The sequence below is a fragment of the Gallinula chloropus genome (genome assembly GCF_964237585.1).
Source record: "Gallinula chloropus genome assembly, chromosome: Z".
NCBI classification, from domain to species: domain Eukaryota; kingdom Metazoa; phylum Chordata; class Aves; order Gruiformes; family Rallidae; genus Gallinula; species Gallinula chloropus.
In genome coordinates, this window is record NC_140089.1 from 22,642,479 (window position 1) to 22,661,388 (window position 18,910).

Below are 18,910 nucleotides of genomic sequence, written 5' to 3' on the forward strand. Positions count from 1 at the left end.
CATGTTTGAGTATCTCTAAAAGAAAATAGTGGGTAACCAAGAAAGTGCAAAACAATGAGGTATTTTTTAACATTTTTTTAAAAAAGTACAAGCAAAAAACCCTTCACCTAACCAGGTTGAAAAAAAAGTCATTGAACAGATTTCTTTCTGCAAAAACAAGTTTGGGTCTTTTTGACCTAAAGGAGTTGTTGGAAAAGTATCTGCCATACCTCATATCCAAACATCATTTGGCTAAGGAATCAGGACATTAAGACTGCTGTGTTGTGTGTCTTAAACTCAGTGATTCTGCTGTGATAGGAAATGGAGAGCAAAACCACAAAAGGTGTCAGCAAATATCGTAGCAAAGGCACTCCTAAAATGAGATTCAAAGGGTGTGTTGCAATGCCTTGCAGTGCAGAGATCCCAAGAACAACATCTAACGAGACCTAATAAGCCATTACAGATGATCACCACCCTCTGTAAACTGGGTAGCAATGTGTTCAGGTTGCCTTGGACCCTGATCTTACCTAGCACAGATGTCCTTTGAATTGCGCTTTCCTGTGTCTTCTTTTCTACCTTGTGCAATCACAAAGTTCAGTAATGCATGGACAGGTGCATCTGAAAAGGTTTGTTACTGGGCCTCAGGAGAAAAGCAATAGGTACCTAAGTCTAAGTTCTCTGTTTTCATTTGGTGGTACCACTCATTGTGTGAATGCTACAAGTAACACTGTGCTATACAAACAAATTAACAGAAAAAAAATTGAGTAGAACTGTAGGGGAAGAAGAGGGAAGAAGATAATCTTTTTATAGTTCTTCTGAACAGCAGCTCACTCTTCTGTCTTATCCTTGCACCTGAGTAATAGATTTCAGAGGCATGTGCTTTGAGTTCAGGCTGCACACAGACTTGTCAGTGACCAGTTTTGGGAATTACTGGATTGGACCAACAATTTCAAGCATTTTATTCAGGAGTGTTTTGCATCCAACCATTCTTGTGGTTGACCAGAAGTGACAGCAGAGACTTATACCTACAAGTATTAATGTTTCCTTTTATGTTTTTACAGACTTTGGTTGAATATGGAGCAAATGTCACCATGCAAAACCATGTGGGAGAGAAACCTTCACAAAGTGCTGAGCGACATGGGCACACCATGTGCTCCCGCTACTTAGTAGTTGTGGAGACGTGTATGTCATTGGCTTCTCAGGTTGTCAAGCTAACCAAACAGCTGAAGGAGTAAGTGTTTCCTTGTTAGCAGAGGGATCATTCTTGAAGCAATACCCTACTTTGTCTTCAATTTATTAGCAGTGTCTCTTTTCAGATTCTTATATATGACATTTTCAAGTCATATTTCTACCTTACTTGTCCACTCTTTTCTGCTCTTAAGCATTTGCCCCTTCACCTTTAGCAACTCAGCTTTTCAGCTGTTCCCTTTGTGGTAGTTTGCTTTGAACATCAATGAAGGGAGTGGAAAAGGGTATGTATGAAGCAATCCAGGACCTTTTCCCTTTGCATACCTTAGGATCACATCATTACTGATCATAATTTCTGTTCACTTAGCATGCTTTTATATGCAGTGGGTGGCTTCTTGCAGTTACAGTCCTGGGTGTTGTTGTTGGGAGGAATAATGGAAATAGTTGTTGGAGGGGTTTTTTGGACTTGGAAGGTCACCAAAGCCCACAGTGGTTACTCAGGAAATATGTTCTCTTTTTTCTTCATAGAAGCTGGTTTTATTTTAGTATGGTTTTTAATAGTCTTTCTGTAAAAAAGCCTGTTAGTTTGAAGCATGAATTTATGCAATCGCTTGCTTTTATTGTAGGTGAAGTTACTGTGAGTTAGGATATCAACAGACACATAAAACAGAGTTGTTGTTCCAACATTACATACATGATAGCTTGCCAGCTACCTAGTGGTAGCTTCTGATAATCCCGTATTTAGAGGAGACCATATCACAGAATCACAGAGCATTGGGATTTGGAAGGGACCTCTAAAGATCATCTAGTCCAATTCCCCTGCCAGAGCAGGACCACCCAGACTAAATCACACAGGAACTTGTTCAGATGGGTTTTGAATGTCTCCGGAGAAGGAGTCTCAGCAACCTCTCTGGGCAGCCTGTCCCAGTGCTCCATCGCCCTCACAGTGAAAAAGTTCACCCTTATATTCACATGGAATATGTTATATTCCTTATATTCACATATCATTTTATGCAAGCGGTAATTGTACTGGGTATAAATTACAAGACCCTGTTAGCAGAGGGGCTACAGGAGTGGTCTCTTTTAGAACAGGTCTCTGTAAGAACACAACGGGTTCCAGCCAGCTCTGCAAAAGACCCACCGCAGGACACAGCTAAGTCTGTCAACTAGGTTGGTGGCATCTCTGTGAAAACATACCTGAGAAAGGGCAGAAAATGCCAGAGAAGAGAAAAGAGAAGGGGAGAAAACAGAAAAATGACAAGCAAACATAACAGCAAGGTTAGAGCAGCAGGAGGTGCACTGTGGTAGAGCAGATGCTCCCGCAATGGGACTATGGCCAGTGGAGATAGATAGAACAGGTACACACCTGGAAAGGACTGCAGCTTGCAGGAGCATATTGGAGATGGTGCTTCTCTGAATGGACTCCAGCCTTTAAAGGACACACATTAGAGCTACCAAAAATCTGAGAAGGAAGGAGCAGAAGAGAGAAACTGCTACACATGAACTTGAGCTGTGCTGCTCATTGTCTTACTGAAAAGACTGGAGCTAAACTGCAGCTATGACAAGGGGGAAAGAGAGGTGTCTGGAGTGAAGCCTAAGAATGAGGGAGAGGTGGGGCTTGAAGTGCAGGTGAACCTGGGAATGAAGTTGAGCCTATAAAAGTGTTTTAGAAGTCTGTCCTTTTGTGTTTTCCAGTACCTGAATCCATAATGAAATATTTATGCTAATTGGAAATTAATTAAGTTAAATTCCCCAAGTTTAGTTTCTTTTTCCCATGACAATATTTGGCAAGTGATATTCCTGTCTTTATCTTGACCAACAATTTTATTTCTTTGTTTTTCCTATTTTCTGCCCCCATCCAACTGAGAGATAGAGGGAGCAAGTGGGTGCTTGGCTGCCAACTGTGGCCAACCCATTATAGTTATATCATCATTATTTTCAAATTGGATATCTTCAAAGTAAGGGTAAAAATTATCTGTGTTGTTAATTCACTTTTTTGGTGTAATCATTAATTTATTTTGTAGTGGTTTTACAGCAAAAGGAGCATGTAGTAGCAGTGCTCTCTGTCATTGCACAATAACTTCCTGTGTTTGAAGTATGCTTATTTTTGTCTTAGCACCTCTGAGTTTTCTATTGTGAAGGTATTTTCTCTTTGCAATATCTTCTTTTATGTTGATACCCCTATAAATGCAAATAGCGAACTAAGGATTGTGATTTTCACAGTTTTCATCATTTTACATTCTAACACTGTTCACTGGACATTTCAAGGTACCAGGTGTTTTGTAGTTGGCACATTGGCTAATTTGCTGAGAAATACTAAAATACACAAATCAACTGCTATAGAGGAAAAAAAAAACAAACCAGAATATAGGGTATTTCCTGAGTAGCCTGCATTAGCATCTGACTCGTCTCAATATATAATGAGATTATTTTTTCCCCCTTAAGTCAGCAGAAAAAAAGCGCAGAGACAAGGAAGTCCAAATGGCAACCTCAGACTCTCCATGTTTCAGTTCTCTTCTGTGCTCACCTGGTACTTGGTATGTCTCATACGGGAACAAAAGATTTCCTATGTCAGTTCAGCAGGCTCTTTATCCCCGTAGAATACTTTAGTTGCCTGACAAAAGCATTAACACTTTTCCATGTCTTCCCCTTCTCAGCTCACAGAATGCATGAATAGAAAGTCATTTAAGTGATTTTTATCTGGCTCCTGATGGGGTCTTTTACTTGTCTCAGCTGGAGTTAAATCTACTTCACTTCACCAGCTTATTTCTTTCAAGCTTCAGATTTAGCTCCAGTGAGTGCAGCAGAAGCCTTTTCTTCCTCTTCTGCAAAGACATGTGAGACTCTTTTGCATCTCTGTTGCAGTTTACTGAGACAGTGAAGTATTATAGTTTGTGCTTGAAGGAACAGCTTCTGTGTGTCTTATCTGGGCTGCAAGCCTCAGGCCATGAGTGGCTCTCATAGAAGAAGCGTATAGTGTTCAGAGGCCCACGCTCAGGAGTCAGAAGGGATGATGGAAGAAGACTCTTGCCCAGTTTTGCAGTCCCGTCCTGAATAAAAATCCAGGGATGGCGTGAAGTTGGTGCCTGGGGAAGCTTTTCAAGGGGCCTTACCTTTAGCATAGTAGGAGAACTAATTGTCTACAGCACGTCTGAAGATCCTGAAAGCATCAGATGTCAACAGATGGAAGTCCAGTTTACAGTCACTTCAAACTGTTGTTACGTAGGAATAACTCCAACTGCAGCAGCTGAGCTGCCTTTCCTGAATCTTCTCTGCCGACTTCTGCTGTTAATGGACATTTTTCTAGACACAGAGGAGTTATGATTGTGTCATGATGGATTACTTGGATGGTGAATATCAATACAGAAAGGCCTTATGTGCTTCCCAGCCTTCCGTCAGCTGCTGTGGACATGAACTGGTCATACAATCTTCTTTTATTCTGGGTACTTCATAAGCCAGTGATAAGAACTTCTCTCTGATAACACTGTGTCCCCCCAGCCACAGGAAGACTTAAATGATTGAAGTCATGAAAAGAGAGGAGTAGCACAGAAACTTTCTTATACCAGCACCTAGCTATACCTATCTTCAAAGGTCCTAAAGCAAAGAAAGAAGTACCATCTTTCCTTCTTACCATTCTATGATTCTATGATTCTATGATTCTTTTTCTATGAGCTCTTCCAGTCATCAAGGCAACACAAAGCAGTTTCTAGAGAGAAATTATCCTAATCCATCACACTTTTGGAGCCATTCCTGAAAAGCAGACACAAAGACAAATAAAAAAAAAAACTCCACATCTTGCCTGTCTTCACATCATTTAGCTCCTTGATCCAAAGCAGCTCAGATGACAAAAACAGAGGAGTAAAGCAAAACCTTTTGAGCTCAGTCTAAGTCTCCTTTTGGACAGAAAAGCCTTTGTATTTGAAAGAAAAAATAAGTGGTAACTACAAGTGTTCCACTGAATCTTCACAAAAGAGTTAACTGGACTTTTCCCCAAAAGAGGGAAGGAGCAAAGTAAAAGGAGTGACCCACAAACACTGCTGTTACTGGCTTCAAATAAAGAGCTTTGGTTTACATATCTTGCTAATTATAGAAGTTTGGTCAATCCAGTTGAACTTTCTGAACTAAATGCTTAGGACAGTCACAAAAGTTTCTCACAGAGTCTATACAAAATCTTGGCTATCATTTCACTTCCTGAGGTCTCCATAGGTAATAGAATCTTAGTTACTCCCTCACTGATTAATCGGTCCCAAAAAAACCTTAGTGCCAGTGTAGAGTATTGCTACCTCCACAAATATATGTTTTCCAGCACTGGTAACATTAGCTTGTTTGGGCTTCTCTGGCCTGAAGAGACCAAGTCAGAACTAACAATGTAAAATTAGCGCTTTTCTAGTCTTCTTTTATAATGTTTGAAGACAGACTCTTCCACCTGCATTACCAGAAGGTTGCACTGTCCTATGTTTATGGACCTGGACATGCAAAGCAATTAATGAATGAGACCCTTGTTGACCTTTTTGATACACGGTCAAGCCAAGACCTCTGGCAAGGCAAAGACCAAATTAAACCACAAGTCAAAAGTTGAGAACGTGGTTGTCTATCCTCCATTGCCACCACTTTTCTGTGTTCTGTAAACAAAATCCATGATTTTCCTGAAACTTCATAGGAATAGCTGTAGAATTACTTGAATAAAAAAATTATTGTAGTGGTATGGTAAGGTGTGTACATGTTGCTGTGTTGTTTGTTAGTTTGGTTTCGTTTATGGTAGTAGGTGCTCTATAGACATATAGTAAGAAACCCAGTAGAAACTTTACAGTCCTCACTTTTTTTTTTTTTCTTGGTTAAGCTGTTTTATTTTCTGCTTTGTAGACTGTCCATTCTGGTTTTATTGGAAACAAAATAGACAAGTAAGGCAACATTCTGTTAGAGATACTCCAGTAGATCCCAGTGCTTCAAGCTGTTGCCTCTTTTGGTTACTGAGCTCCCTGATTTCAATAGGAGGTATCTGGGGTCCACACAGAAGGGTCCTTACGTATTACTTTCTGGGAATATTGTCTAACTCCAGACCCTCAGAATTTGGGCATTAAATATCATAAAGTAAGTAGACCATCTTACCTGTGAAGCTACAATGATCTTATCTCCTGAATGTTATGCTTAACAGTATTGCTATTCCAAGAAGTTGTGATCTTCTGTTTTCAATGTTATCTTAGCTTTATATGTGTATGTTATATATCTTAAGGTGATGGTGCTACTCAGACATGTGGGTTTCTGTGAGCTATTTACTAAACAGTTAAACTGTGAAAATGAAGAAAACTTTAATTCTTTTAGCACAATAAAACACTTAAGTGGAATGAGAACATTAACTCAGCCAAAGAGGCGAGAGAGATTCCATTAAAGCTAAAAGCGTAAGAAGCTATTAGCTACATTATTTAGATATTTAGAAATAGAAAGTGAAGGAAGCATAAAAGACAAATAAAACAGATAAACTGTGCCAAAATCTAATCTCAAAATTTCTCTGGCTCTTAGAGCGTCAGCCAAAGCTGACAGATGGTAGAAGTCTTTTTAAAATAGTCTAAGGAAGTGTGTAGGCAAGAGGAAGGAAGATGGAAAATTAAAGGAAGAAAGGATCTACATAAAGCATGGTTGTATTGCAAAATGTGATGGTAGGGCAGTATGTCAAGATCTGACTTTATTTCTGTAGCATTTTTCAGATCCACTCTGACATGTTAAAAGTAAAACATTTGTTTTCTGCCAGCCCTGCAAATACAAACCCGAGTCTAAAAAGTCATCTGGATTCTTTCTGGCTTTGACATTACCAGTTATAAAGACTGCCTTTGGAACTCAGCTAACTCTTCTGCTGATGGCATGTGAACTAGGAAGAAGTCCAGCTCACTGGCAGGGAACTGTATGAGTTCTGCAGATCCAATAAGAAGAAAAGTACTAAAAACATTCCTTCTACAGCAACAGAAGCAGAGCCTGGGAGAAGCAGATAAAAAGTCATTTTCTCATGGTCATTTGATCAGGTCCAGGGATTAAAACAAAATGTACCAGTTGTATTCCAGGTGAAAGCATATGTGCATATGTACAACAAAAAACTGTAAGGCTCTTGTTTTCTAGCAGTTTCCCAGTAAATCTGTGCGTAGTTTAGAGGCATTGGAATTTACAGGTCATTAAACAAGATTGAATGTTGTTTGCTGTGGTCAAGAAGCTAAAGGGATGTTTTGATAGTAGAATGGAAGGTCTGAATTGGATAGGAGCGGTGAGAGGGAAAAGGACTTTTTATGGCAAATTGATCTATTCTTTCATTTTCATAGAACTGCTTGAAAGTTTGCAGATTATCTTGGTTCAGCTGAGTCCTTCCTTTGAGGTAGCATAACAAAAACTGTGAATACAGTCCTATGGCAAATGCGGTTTCTAGTATGGATGTCACTTTCGTGTTACTGATTTATACCTACTATTACCATGTTTTAAACATTTGTCTCTAAAAGAATTTGCAAAGCTGTGTAGATCAAAACACTACATGAAAGTGATAGTCTGCAGTAGCTAGAGCACTGTTGAGTATAAGGTGGGTGCAGAGCACAGGTAAGACCTTTGATAAGGTTGTGTTTTTTTCCTACTTCCCTGAATATGCAGAGGTCACACTTAACTCCATCCTGCAGCTGAAGGCTTCCAAGGGGAAGAGCTCCTCCTTTTGCAGATAGAAAAGGAGAGAGCAGTTGTCTGATCTATTGTTCACCTGAGTAAAAGCCATCCACCAAATGTAGGAAGTGACTTCTTAATCTGTCCCTTTCCTCTTCCTTTACACAAAAATTAAGAACCAAGTGGCCCTAAGTTTGCCCTGCCATAGCTTTATTACTGGCCTATTATTTTCTGTGAGCCTCTCAGTTCCGCTAACTGCTACTTATGGTCCCACTCTTGCTCTTATATGAAGTATAGTAAATAATCTCTGACAAGTAAGCATCTTTCTTGTTGCTCTTGTACACTGCTTAGAAAACATCCACAGGGATTCAAAGACAAGTACAAACTCTCTGTTTATGCTATTACTTATAATTTCTTTTTTTATTCACTAAGTATAGATGAAGAAAACTTCTTTTTGAATACAGAGTTGAGCAGGTAGTATCATTTATCCTGGAGCTTACTGATGCTGCCAGTTTTACAATTCAAGGTCTTAATGTTTTCTTGCAGGCAGACGGTGGAACGTGTGACATTACAGAACCAACTCCAGCAGCTTTTAGAAGCCCAGTGGTCAGAGGGCAAGTCTTTGCCCACTTCCCCCAGGTAAGGCGACTGGAATTTTCTAGCAGTCTGGATTTGCACAATTTCGTGGTACACCAGTTAACAGCAGAAGCTGTGACCTGTCTAAATGGTAGATGTGTTCTGTAAAGTAAGTGTGATTTTTTTTACCTCATGGACTTGAAGCTGACCTTTAGATTTTGGCAGTATGTAATGTTGTATAAATACTGGAAGTTTTGAGCATGAAATGAATAGTCCCTGTTTCTCAACACAGCAAAAATCAGATTTACAGTAGAATATAACAAATTTTGTATTAGCTGAATACCAGAGAATGCTAAGAACCCCTAGAAATTTTGTACAGTTTGATGTTATGGTGGTCAACCATACATTACTGCCAGCAATAACTCATAAACCCAGTTACAAACAAAATCTGTTTTCAGATTAATAAGAATTCTTAGGCACATTAAAACTTTAGCCTGCAGTAGCTTGTATAAAAAGTCAAAACTCCAGAAGTTATATGTATTGTTTACATACCCTGTTAGAAGTCCCAGAAATTGGCAAAAACTGTGTAACAATAAAGAGGAGGAAAGTAAAGACAGAGATTCAAAGCCTGATAACATATCCCTCTGATTTCTATGACAGACTTCCAGTGTGATGCATGGAAGGCATGCAAGCACACAACTTCTTTCTCATAGGACTCTGAAGACTTTGAAATTAATTCAGTAATTCACATGCAAATGGAACTTGGTTTATCCTTGTGTTCTAATTCATTTTCCTTTCTGGAAGACATATACAGCATTTCTCCTTGTTTCACATTTGTTAGGGAGCTACTGTTGAAGTACAAAGACAGCATAAAAACTTCTGCAGGCATTGATGGCCAGAGCTAGGAAGGGGGTGTAAACTCCAAACTCCTGCTGAAGTGGAGAACCACGCTGGAAAGAGTTGTTTTGTCCTTTTTTAAAATAATCATGGCATCTGTCTTCCTTGTCTGCCCTCTCAACAGTCACAATGGGACCAAATGCTGCCTCATTTTCTTTCTGTGATATTTGCTGACTGGTCTCTCCAAGTGGTCTCACATCTGAGTACTGATGAGCTCCAGTGCTGTTTTACTTTCAGTATCAGGTCACATCATGTGAGAGCAGATCTCTCATCATTCATTAATTCCTGTAAAAGGATAGGTTTCAATATCTTTTTAATTAAGTGAGCAAGTCTGTAAATGATACTCTGTTATTTAAAATTTTGTTTTGTAGCTGGCCACTACTTTTCCTTACAGCTAGAACTCACTTGTGGTTGTTGTCATCATCAAAGGAGCCAGTTGCAGGTCAAGGAGAACCTATCCCTTCTACCTATCCTTTAACCTATCCCTTTGTCTGTTATAGATACACACATATTCTTCAGTGTCTGTTTCAGTTTGCCACAGGAGAAAAAGCACTAAATGGGTTGAAGATGGGGTTACTAGTGTAGGCATGTGACTGCTGTACACTGTGAGAACTGTGCACTCATCACAGTAGAAGTTGCTTGCAAAAAAAAATTAAATTTATGAATTCACTGTCTCACACTAACCTTAATTTTGTCACCTTACCCTTGCTTAGAGGAAATATGGTTTAAAATAAGAGTGTGGAATATTATGAGCTCTGGCATATGTCATAGGGAAAGAATGGTCTCTGCAATTTACGTTCTTTGAAAATCAGACTTACTTGAGGTGGCTGTTTCCTCACTACATAACATTTGGAGTCTACATTGAATTTATTATTCTAAGAGTACTGAAATAAATTCATGTCACCTTTCTCATGCTTTTCAGTATTTCATATCTGAAAAGGTTTTGAGTGCAAATGGCCCTGACTTTTTATGAGGTCTTACATCGCTATTATTAATACCAGATGAAGTTTAGATTTATTAAATCATTGCTATGCAGAGAGCTGGTACTTTCACAGTATTTAGAATATGCTATCTTTGCGTTGTGATGTGACTTACATAGTAGGCACTTGGCCTTGTGGGTTTTTCTCACCTTTTAAAATGTCAACTCCCACAAATAGGTAACAGTAGCTTCTCTAACATTTTCTTCAGAAAGTCATCTTTGGTATTGAAATAACCATCCTAAATTTTGATTTTAAGGACTTTTCTTTGTAAGAGAAAGTGAAGAGACTCAAATCCTAATTAGGAATGGAAGCAGAGTAACATCCTTCTCTATGTAATATTCACTGTGGCATCATAGTAATGAATTCCTTGTGAGTAGCGATGTAAAGGTTAAATAACAGTAAACTGAGACAGACACATACACTGGAAATGGCAGTTTCACATTTTATTTGTGCATTAATTTGGCTGTGATATTTCCTCCTCTTTTTTTCTTAAAGCTCGCCATCTTCTCCTGCTTCTGGCAAACCCCAGTGGAAACCATCTGAAGCAGATGAATTGTCTCCACCAAAAAGTAAATTGAACACCCAAGATGGGATTCAGATTCTTGGCAGCTTGGGAACTTCTAGTCGCACTCGAGCCAAGATAAAAGATGAGGACTCAGATAAAATCTTGCGACAGTTGTTGGGGAAGGAAATCTCTGAAAACGTCTGCATGAAGGAAAAGCTGACTTTGGAATTTCAGGATGCTCATGCATCCTCCAAGAACGTGAAGAAGATCTTGCCAGAAAAAAGGGAGCTGAAGTTAGCAAGACTGAGGCAACTGATGCAGAGGTCACTCAGTGAATCTGACACAGACTCAGCTAATTGTGAGGACAAGAACACCCCTGTGAAAAGAACTGACAAGCCAAGGCCTCAGCCCATAGTGGAGAGTGTTGAGAGCACAGAGAGTTTGCATCTGATGATTAAGAAGCACACTTCTGCAGCAGGGCGCCGCTTCCCTTTTGGTATCAGGGTCTCTAAGTCTGTGGATGGCCACAGTCCTTCCCCGACTTCAGAGAGCAGCGATCCAGACAATGAAGCCCCATATCAGTCTGGTACTGTACCTCAGAGCCAGTTTTGTGGAGACAACTCGTCATCCTGCACAGAGAGTGCCACTGCTCAAAAAGTTGCCACCAGCCCTAAGAGTGCTCTCAAGTCTCCATCTTCAAAGCGCAGAACCTCCCAAAATTTGAAACTCCGAGTGACTTTCGAGGAGCCTGTGGTGCAGGAGGAGCTAGCAGAGTCAGAACTAAGCGAGGAGAAGGAGAAAGACCGAGGCAAGGGACTCATGAGGGCTCCACCCTGCTCTGGGGAGCCAGCAGGGGACCAGCTGAAAAGGCCTTTTGGAACCTTTCGATCCATAATGGAGACACTGAGTGGCAACCAAAATAACAACAACAACTGTCAAGCAGCAAACCTGATCAAAACCTCATCGACGCTGCCTTTTACCTCATTAGGAAGGAAGACAGCAGACAGCAAGGGAAATGCAGCAGCTCTCACAAAAGGAAGAAACAAGCCAGTGAGTGCACTGAAAGGAGGAAGGGCCTTTTTTTTCCTCTTGCCTCTTTAAGTAATAAATCAGCGTCTTCCTCCTGCCCTTCTATAGTAAAACAGTGCACACAAATACTTTACCGTATTTGACCTGTAGGAAGCCCATACACTGTTTTTAATTTTGGAAGGCTTTTCCAAGGGGTGGCAGGTGTTGCTTGAGTACAGAGTCCATACTCTTAGTGAACATGACTCACATGTTCTTTGTTGAAAGCTTTCCGCAGATATGTGGTTCACCTGGAAATGATGTTTGGTGTTGCTCCAAGTGACAAGTCATACAATGAGAATGTCACACCTGAACCTTTGGGATTTCTAGGGAGTAACTAGCTGAAGGACTAGCCCGGTCCTGTCCTGTAGCCAAGACTGATGAGGCCAATGGGGTAAAAATAAATGGTAAAATATAAAGAGGAAAAAATAGCAGAAATGGTGCTTCCTGACTATGAGGGAGCTAAAGCCATCCCCTAGGTATTGAAGCTGTTAGTACCCAGCCTTCTTTGCCCATCCTCTCCTGATGGCCCACAGTCTTCTTGTGTCAGAGCGTATGGTTGGTCTGTAGGAAAATGTACTGGATCCAGATCATACTCTCTCTGCTGTTACTGGAGTGTCCTTTCGAGGATCCCACAAGAAAGAGGGGTGTCTCCACTTACAGGCTGTCTCCCATGTTGAAAAGAAAGGAGAAAATATTTTGAACAAATGTATCTTCCAAGAAAAAAGAAACAGTATTAATAAAAGAGGCAGAGTTAGGAAATAACTGTGAGTACAGTGTGTTTGTGGAGCAGAGACAAGCGCAAGCATCTGGAGATACAATAAAGAGTTGAGTGCGAGGGAATGGTAGATGATTTAATCCTCTATGAAAGACAGGGTGGGAGGAAAGGAGTGGATGGAAAGACATGAGGTGAAAGAATAATTTCAAGATGAAATAAAGAACATAAAGCAGGCCAATGCGAGGAGGAGGAGTAGTGAATTATATACTGTAAAAAGTATGACAAGGTAATGACAGAAAAACACAGGAAAATCTTAGGTAAAGAGGAGGCAAAGTTAGTATGGAAAAGAAACAGTGGAAAGAGAACCAGGAACCAGTGAGCAGTCCATATTAGTGGTGTGGCTGGAACAGTAATGCTGCAGCAGAATAAGATACGAAATTAAAAATTTGAAGGAGACCTTACAGGCTAATTTGAAGTGGAACTGCATTTATTGAACTTTACTCAGAATCACAGTGTGGACTACTGATTCAGCCCTTTGAGGTCATACACCATCTAGTTGAACAGTCAATTTAACATAAAAGCACTTTCATAACAGTATGGCAGGGTTTTTTTAAGAGTAGTTCAGATTTTTTAATGATGGAGAAAAAGACAGTCTGTCTTGAAAGATGTTCTGATAGATTGCAATGTCCTGAGCACTTTTCATAGTTCCCTAAGAAATGTGAAGTGTTGGATGAGGTAATTCTAACAGCAGTGAGGCTTGCACTGTAAAACACACGTTGTCTGTGAAAAGGCCATCTTTGCATGTCATTGTTGCCACCATCATAGTGCAGGGAAGAGTACAGTTTCATACCAACCCAAAGGACCGCAGCCCACATCTCAAAGAGGTAACAGATTCAGTCTCATTTCCTAACTCAAGAAGAAATATGTTAAAATGTTGTTGTGGCTACATGCCTGCATGTTTCAGTAGACTTCCATGTTGTGCATGTGTTAAGCTCAGTGCATGTTTGTAACTGATATGATGTTGTACTTCCTTAGGGTCCTTACTTGAGCTACACCAGTCTTTCTTCTAGCACGCTGAATGAAGAACTTCTCTGTAACTTTGCTTGGTATGTCCTTATGCATGGTGATGTTTAGCATCTCTTTTGCTTTGTTTTCTCAAATTGCATGTGTTTGCTAACATTATTCATAACTGAAATACTGGAATTGATTGATGCACAGAAAGGGAAATAAATGAATAGATGAACATCTGAATTCCTAGGAAAGCAGAATTTTATGATGGATTTCTGCTGATGTCACCATTGAACTGGCCTACACTATTTCAGTTCCAAGCAAGTATAGAAAGTATTCACACTTGTCAATCCACCAGGGATTATAGAGCACTTTGGCTGAGTATCCAGCCTCTGTTGAATGAAAATCAAGTACCAGATGAGAATGGAAATTAATTTTCCTCTCACGGGGAGAGCAAAAAGACCACAGTACCCCTCTAAATGGAGAGTACAGAGAATATGAGACAGAACAATGTACTGTAAGTCTGGTACTCTCCTATTTTCACACATTTTTCTTGCTCTCCCTTAGACTTTGAAACGAAATCATATTTTTTAAAAGTCTGGTAATTTTAACTGTGTTTGAACTCCTCAATTTAGACCTGTTCTACCAGTACTATTCAGGCAGGTAGAGACCAGTCTCTCAAGGTCCATAAAGACATTTTACAAAATGTGTGTTTGTTTTATAAGCAAATTCTTTGTAAAGATTACCCGTCTCTTTATTCAACTCTATATACTCAGAAATTCTTGTGATGATAATTTTTTTCTGTTAAACTGAGATATAAATTCTTTCATTGGGCCTAGAACGGATAGCTATTCACACAAAAATTATGTATTTGAAGATATTCATGGAAAATTATAAATTATTCATTCTGCAGTTTGGGATCCTAAATTACTTTCAGGTTACTCTTTTCTAAATGTCTAATACTTGTTGTTGTTAGTTTGTGTTCTAATGCCAGGACCTTCCCATACTTAAAAACTCAGCTTCTGTAATGGAAATGAGAGTCTTGTTCTGAAGTCATTGGCACAGTGTGTAGGAAACCAGAAGCAGAACTGTAAGGTTTCCAGGAGGTTTCATTCTCTCCTGAAAACCAAGTGGGAAGTTGCAGTGCAGAAAACTGGCTGCACAGCAGCAGCACGAGGGAGCATCAGTGGGAAGCATCCAGTCAAAACACTGAGCTGCCTGTCCAGACCGTGGAGCGATATGAGACCATTAATCTCATCCTGATGTTAAAGCCATCTCCCAGATGTAGCTGGTTGCTGTAACTCAGTTTTGCCATGTGTAAATGCTCTTGGCGTGAGAAATCCCTGCTGGCATGGCATTTCCCCAGAAGCAGCAAGGGACAGGAAAGGTCTGGAAGCTCAGCAGAGCTGCAGAGTCACCTGCTGGGGGGATGAAGGTTGGGCCTGAACTGGCTGTCCTTCCAGGCACTGGTGTTCTAGCCACCATGTCCTGAAGCTGTCCCCATGGCAGTGGGGCATGTGGAAAATAGAGAGTAGGGAACAAGGATCAGAGTGCTGTAGGGGCACAGCTTGAGGAGGGTGATAATGTTCCCACAGATTAGGGCAGAAGTGGGCAAGTTGTGTGCTAGTCTGTGGCATAAGGTTTCTAAAAATCACCTAAGAATGAAAGAAGCATTGTGCTTTTCAGAAATCAGAACACAGACTTGAAGGCTCTCAGAGCTTCAAAGCCAGCCTTCGTGGTGCCTTTTAGCATGTGCTGTGATTTTTGATTGGCAAAATGGGCGACTGTCACTACTCCTCTGCATGCTGCCCTGTAGCCTGTGAAATTTAAATAATAGAACATAGCCATCATGTGCACTACAGCCCCTGGACACTGTCTGAGTTTTCCCTGGATGGTCTGGGGAGACTGTGTAATTACCATTTCAAAGCGATTTTGAAAATGAAGCTTTCTGGAAAATGGTGCAGCCTTTTGTGTTTTAAACCTTTGTAGACTGTTATCTTGGGGGGCATTATATTTCTGGTTACAGCCCCCAAATAATTTCAACTCTAAACCCTTATATAGTGGATTTTATTAGCATATACTGAAGCCTGAAGTCATTATAAAAAAACCTACCTTCAGTCAGATGATATTCCTGTCCACCAGTTTCTAGCTTCTTCATCCTCAGTTTGTTTTGCTTGTTTAATTTTTTTCACTCATTTCACCCAAGCCCATGAAGGCTTTTTAGTTTACTTTTTTCATATTGGTCACAGTACAATAGTAGTGGACTGTATAATATTTTCTAGTGTCCTTTTAAAATTTGATACACTTTATTTTTCTTAAGGCTATAGAGTAAATTTCAGATGTGTAGGATGCCTTAGAGTATTTTTCTCCTTTTGGAAGGACTGGCTAGATTTTTGCATGTAACAGTTACAAGCAAATGCTTGTTACTTTTTTCTATCTTACATGTATGCCAGTGAACAGTTCTTTCCCACACTTTAGATCATCTGAGATCTGGAGTACATAAAGCAAGCACCATATAAGTACCAAAGCCCGTATTTGATGCAGCTATCAGGGCAAAAATTGCTTTGGATGTCAGGGGTAATCATCAGAATCTACCATCATGTATCTCTCAGAGAGTAAAGTGGGCATGCTTCTGAAGTAGTAAGTGCATCTAAACTAATAGAAACTCCACTGCCAGTCCTAGTGCTGAAGAAGTTACAATTTACATGTGTGCTCTAGAAAAAGGGTGCTTATCAGTGTCTGATAAAATAGTTACAATTCAAACTAATACAGCATAAAGTCAATATGAAAGTAATTTAGGCCTTGTCCCAGAAAATTTGTGGTTGTTCTGTTATGAACTTACCCATCAGTGCCTGTTGCATAAGGGGATGTTTAGTATTTCTGTGGTGACACAGGCATCGGAAGGTATTGGGAATTTGGGTTGTAGTTGGTGACATTGGCAATACATTCGCTTCAGATCAGCAGGCACAATTGTAAAAGAACAAATCTGATGAGGGTTGTCACCTAGAGACATCTAAATGTTATCCTATTTAATGTCATAGTGCAGCTGCAGAGCTGCAAAACAGGGCCTGTGGAGTATTGAGTGAGATTCTACATGGGGGACTCACCAACAGGATCTTTCAGCACTGCAAGTCTAAGCTAATGCAGCAGTTAATCAGTGCAAATTATCTTACCCTGAAAAAAACACATTTTAATAAAGCTCCATGGTTAAATCTAAACATACTGTTGATAACAGCAGTGCACATTAAATGCCAAGAAGTAGTTACAACAAAAAATTTAGTACTCATTTTTACCTCTTCAGACTCATTCCTACAAATTCTACCTCCTATATTTCAATTCTGTGTCTTTTGCTTTGCGTATGTGGCAACAGTAATTTAGATGAATGGAGGGGATTTGAAAAAAAAAAAAAAAAGATCCTCATTAGGATGCACAGCTGTGGTACCTGAGAAGGTCAGTTTCTGTTACATCCTGAAGTAACCACAAGGTTATCTAAGCATTCTCTTGGGCATATTTGGTTCTCTGTGGTGAATGTACACTGGAATAAAGCTGTTCTGGTTTATAAGAAACAGGCTCGCAAATACATGAGTTTAAGGCAAGCTTTTTATTCATACATTTGCTCTTTGCTGTGGCATTTTAACCTTCCACTAGTATCTGTCCTTTGCAGCAACAAACCAGATAGTCATGATTGTATTGTAGGAGTTTTGCTACTCAGCAGCAGTAACTAAACATTAGTCTTTTAACCTTTTGGAAAGTTGCCGTGGGCTGGATTCTCAATCAAAAATCCTTTACCTGGAAGGTTAATAACAGAGGGAATATACTGGGAGTTCAGAACAAGGACATATAAAAGGAAGTGAAGAAACTGAGTGTTACAATTATTTAGTGTTTAACTTCTCCAATTGGCAAGCCATCATTTGAGTCTCAAACACAATAGAATTATTTTTTTCCTTCAATTTAAATTTTCCTAGTGTGGAAATGAAGACACACTATAAAGATATTTTCCTTGTCTGATATCTAACAAAAACTTATTTATTTTCATTGAGATTTTACCTAAATTACAATATTAAAGGAGATATAGGCCCAATGTCAGGCCATTTTTCCTGTAGTCTTTCCAACCATCTATATATAGTCAGTCCAATGAAACACGTTCTGAAAGGGTTAATTTGTCATTGATGTTCATTAATGGGGAATAGATGATTCCCGTACAGGTTCAGTCAGAAACAAACAGGATATGTCTAGTAATTTTTTTTTAGTTGGTGTTGTTATCATTATGGTTCTTTTCTCTAAAGGACAAGTAATTTTTGGACATTCTGTCCATTATTACCAGAACATTACTACAGTGTCCTAATTAATGCCATGACTTTAAAAGGTCCTCATCATCCAATGGGTTGCCAGTTTTGATTTCAGAATATGAGCTACAATACAGTCAGTAAGAATCCACAGTGTTTAAAAATATTTTGTGTAGTGCATATCTAGAGAAATAAACCCAGAGAGAAGGATTAATTCAGGATTCAGTACTTGCAAAGGGAATAAAACAAGGTAAACAAGCACAGGGAAAATCCCTTTATATTACTGGTGTTACCATTAGTAATTTTCTTCTTTTTCTCCCCAGGCATGATGACATCAATGGGAAGAGCTGGAAATCTGACAGTCAAAAGAATACTGAAGAGCCAGAGCTGCAGGAATTCTTCCTCTAAACCATGTTTCATGATGTCTCACTTTGTTTGAAATATCTGAAATATATCCTTTTGTAACACTAATATGAGACATAACCCTCACCAGCAAAACAGCAGCTCTTAGGATGCCTTAATTTGTAGCAGTTAGACCATATACAAAGCTTTTTTATTATATATGTGTATATGTAACTTGTTTGTACGCTGTGCTGTGTAAAGGCATGGGTGTGCAAAAGTAATGATTTGAAAATTGTTATGACACAGGCAACCTCCAAAATGTTTGTTGGGCCACAGAACACATTTTGTACTTTGTGTCTTGCATGGATATATTGTCATATATCTTTATGTCCCTTTGTCAATGGCATATACTGTCAAAGTTTCAGCCAGGACTCTGCCTGCTCAGCTCCTCAGTGAGACCAAGGCAAAAGCATTGATTTTTTTTTAGTATGTTTTGTCTGTTGTTATTTCTATTTTTTGTAAAAAGGAAATAAACACGGTGTTAATAGGACGCACTGAGTACAGATAATTCTCATACTGTTTCATATTTTGAGCTTTAAGTGTCTTATCAGCCTTTTTGGTGTTTATTCAGTAATGAGACAGTGCCCAGTCAGTCAGTTGGTTCAATAATTGCTTTAATATTTCATGGTCCCTTTTCAGCTTTAAAATGTGTAAACTAAAAAAAAAAAAAATA

At 39.4% G+C, this 18,910-nt stretch overlaps 1 protein-coding gene across 2 annotated transcripts in view; it reads left to right on the forward strand.

Moving 5' to 3' along the window:
- The window catches only part of SNCAIP (synuclein alpha interacting protein), a gene marked incomplete at its 5' end in the record, with an annotated part of 57,675 nt that extends 39,309 nt beyond the window's left edge, over positions 1-18,366 (forward strand). The window contains 5 exons of one of the 2 annotated variants that reach the window (XM_084278187.1): positions 1,041-1,210; positions 8,347-8,439; positions 10,749-11,808; positions 13,359-13,425; positions 18,159-18,366. In XM_084278187.1, coding sequence (XP_084134313.1) covers positions 1,041-1,210; positions 8,347-8,439; positions 10,749-11,808; positions 13,359-13,425; positions 18,159-18,274 — 1,506 coding nt within the window. In that variant the 3' untranslated portion in view covers positions 18,275-18,366. Of the gene's footprint in view, positions 1-1,040; positions 1,211-8,346; positions 8,440-10,748; positions 11,809-13,358; positions 13,426-13,576; positions 13,648-18,158 lie in introns of both variants that reach the window. The other variant, XM_084278188.1, reaches the window with a different exon arrangement.
- Positions 18,367-18,910: the final 544 nt, after the last annotated feature.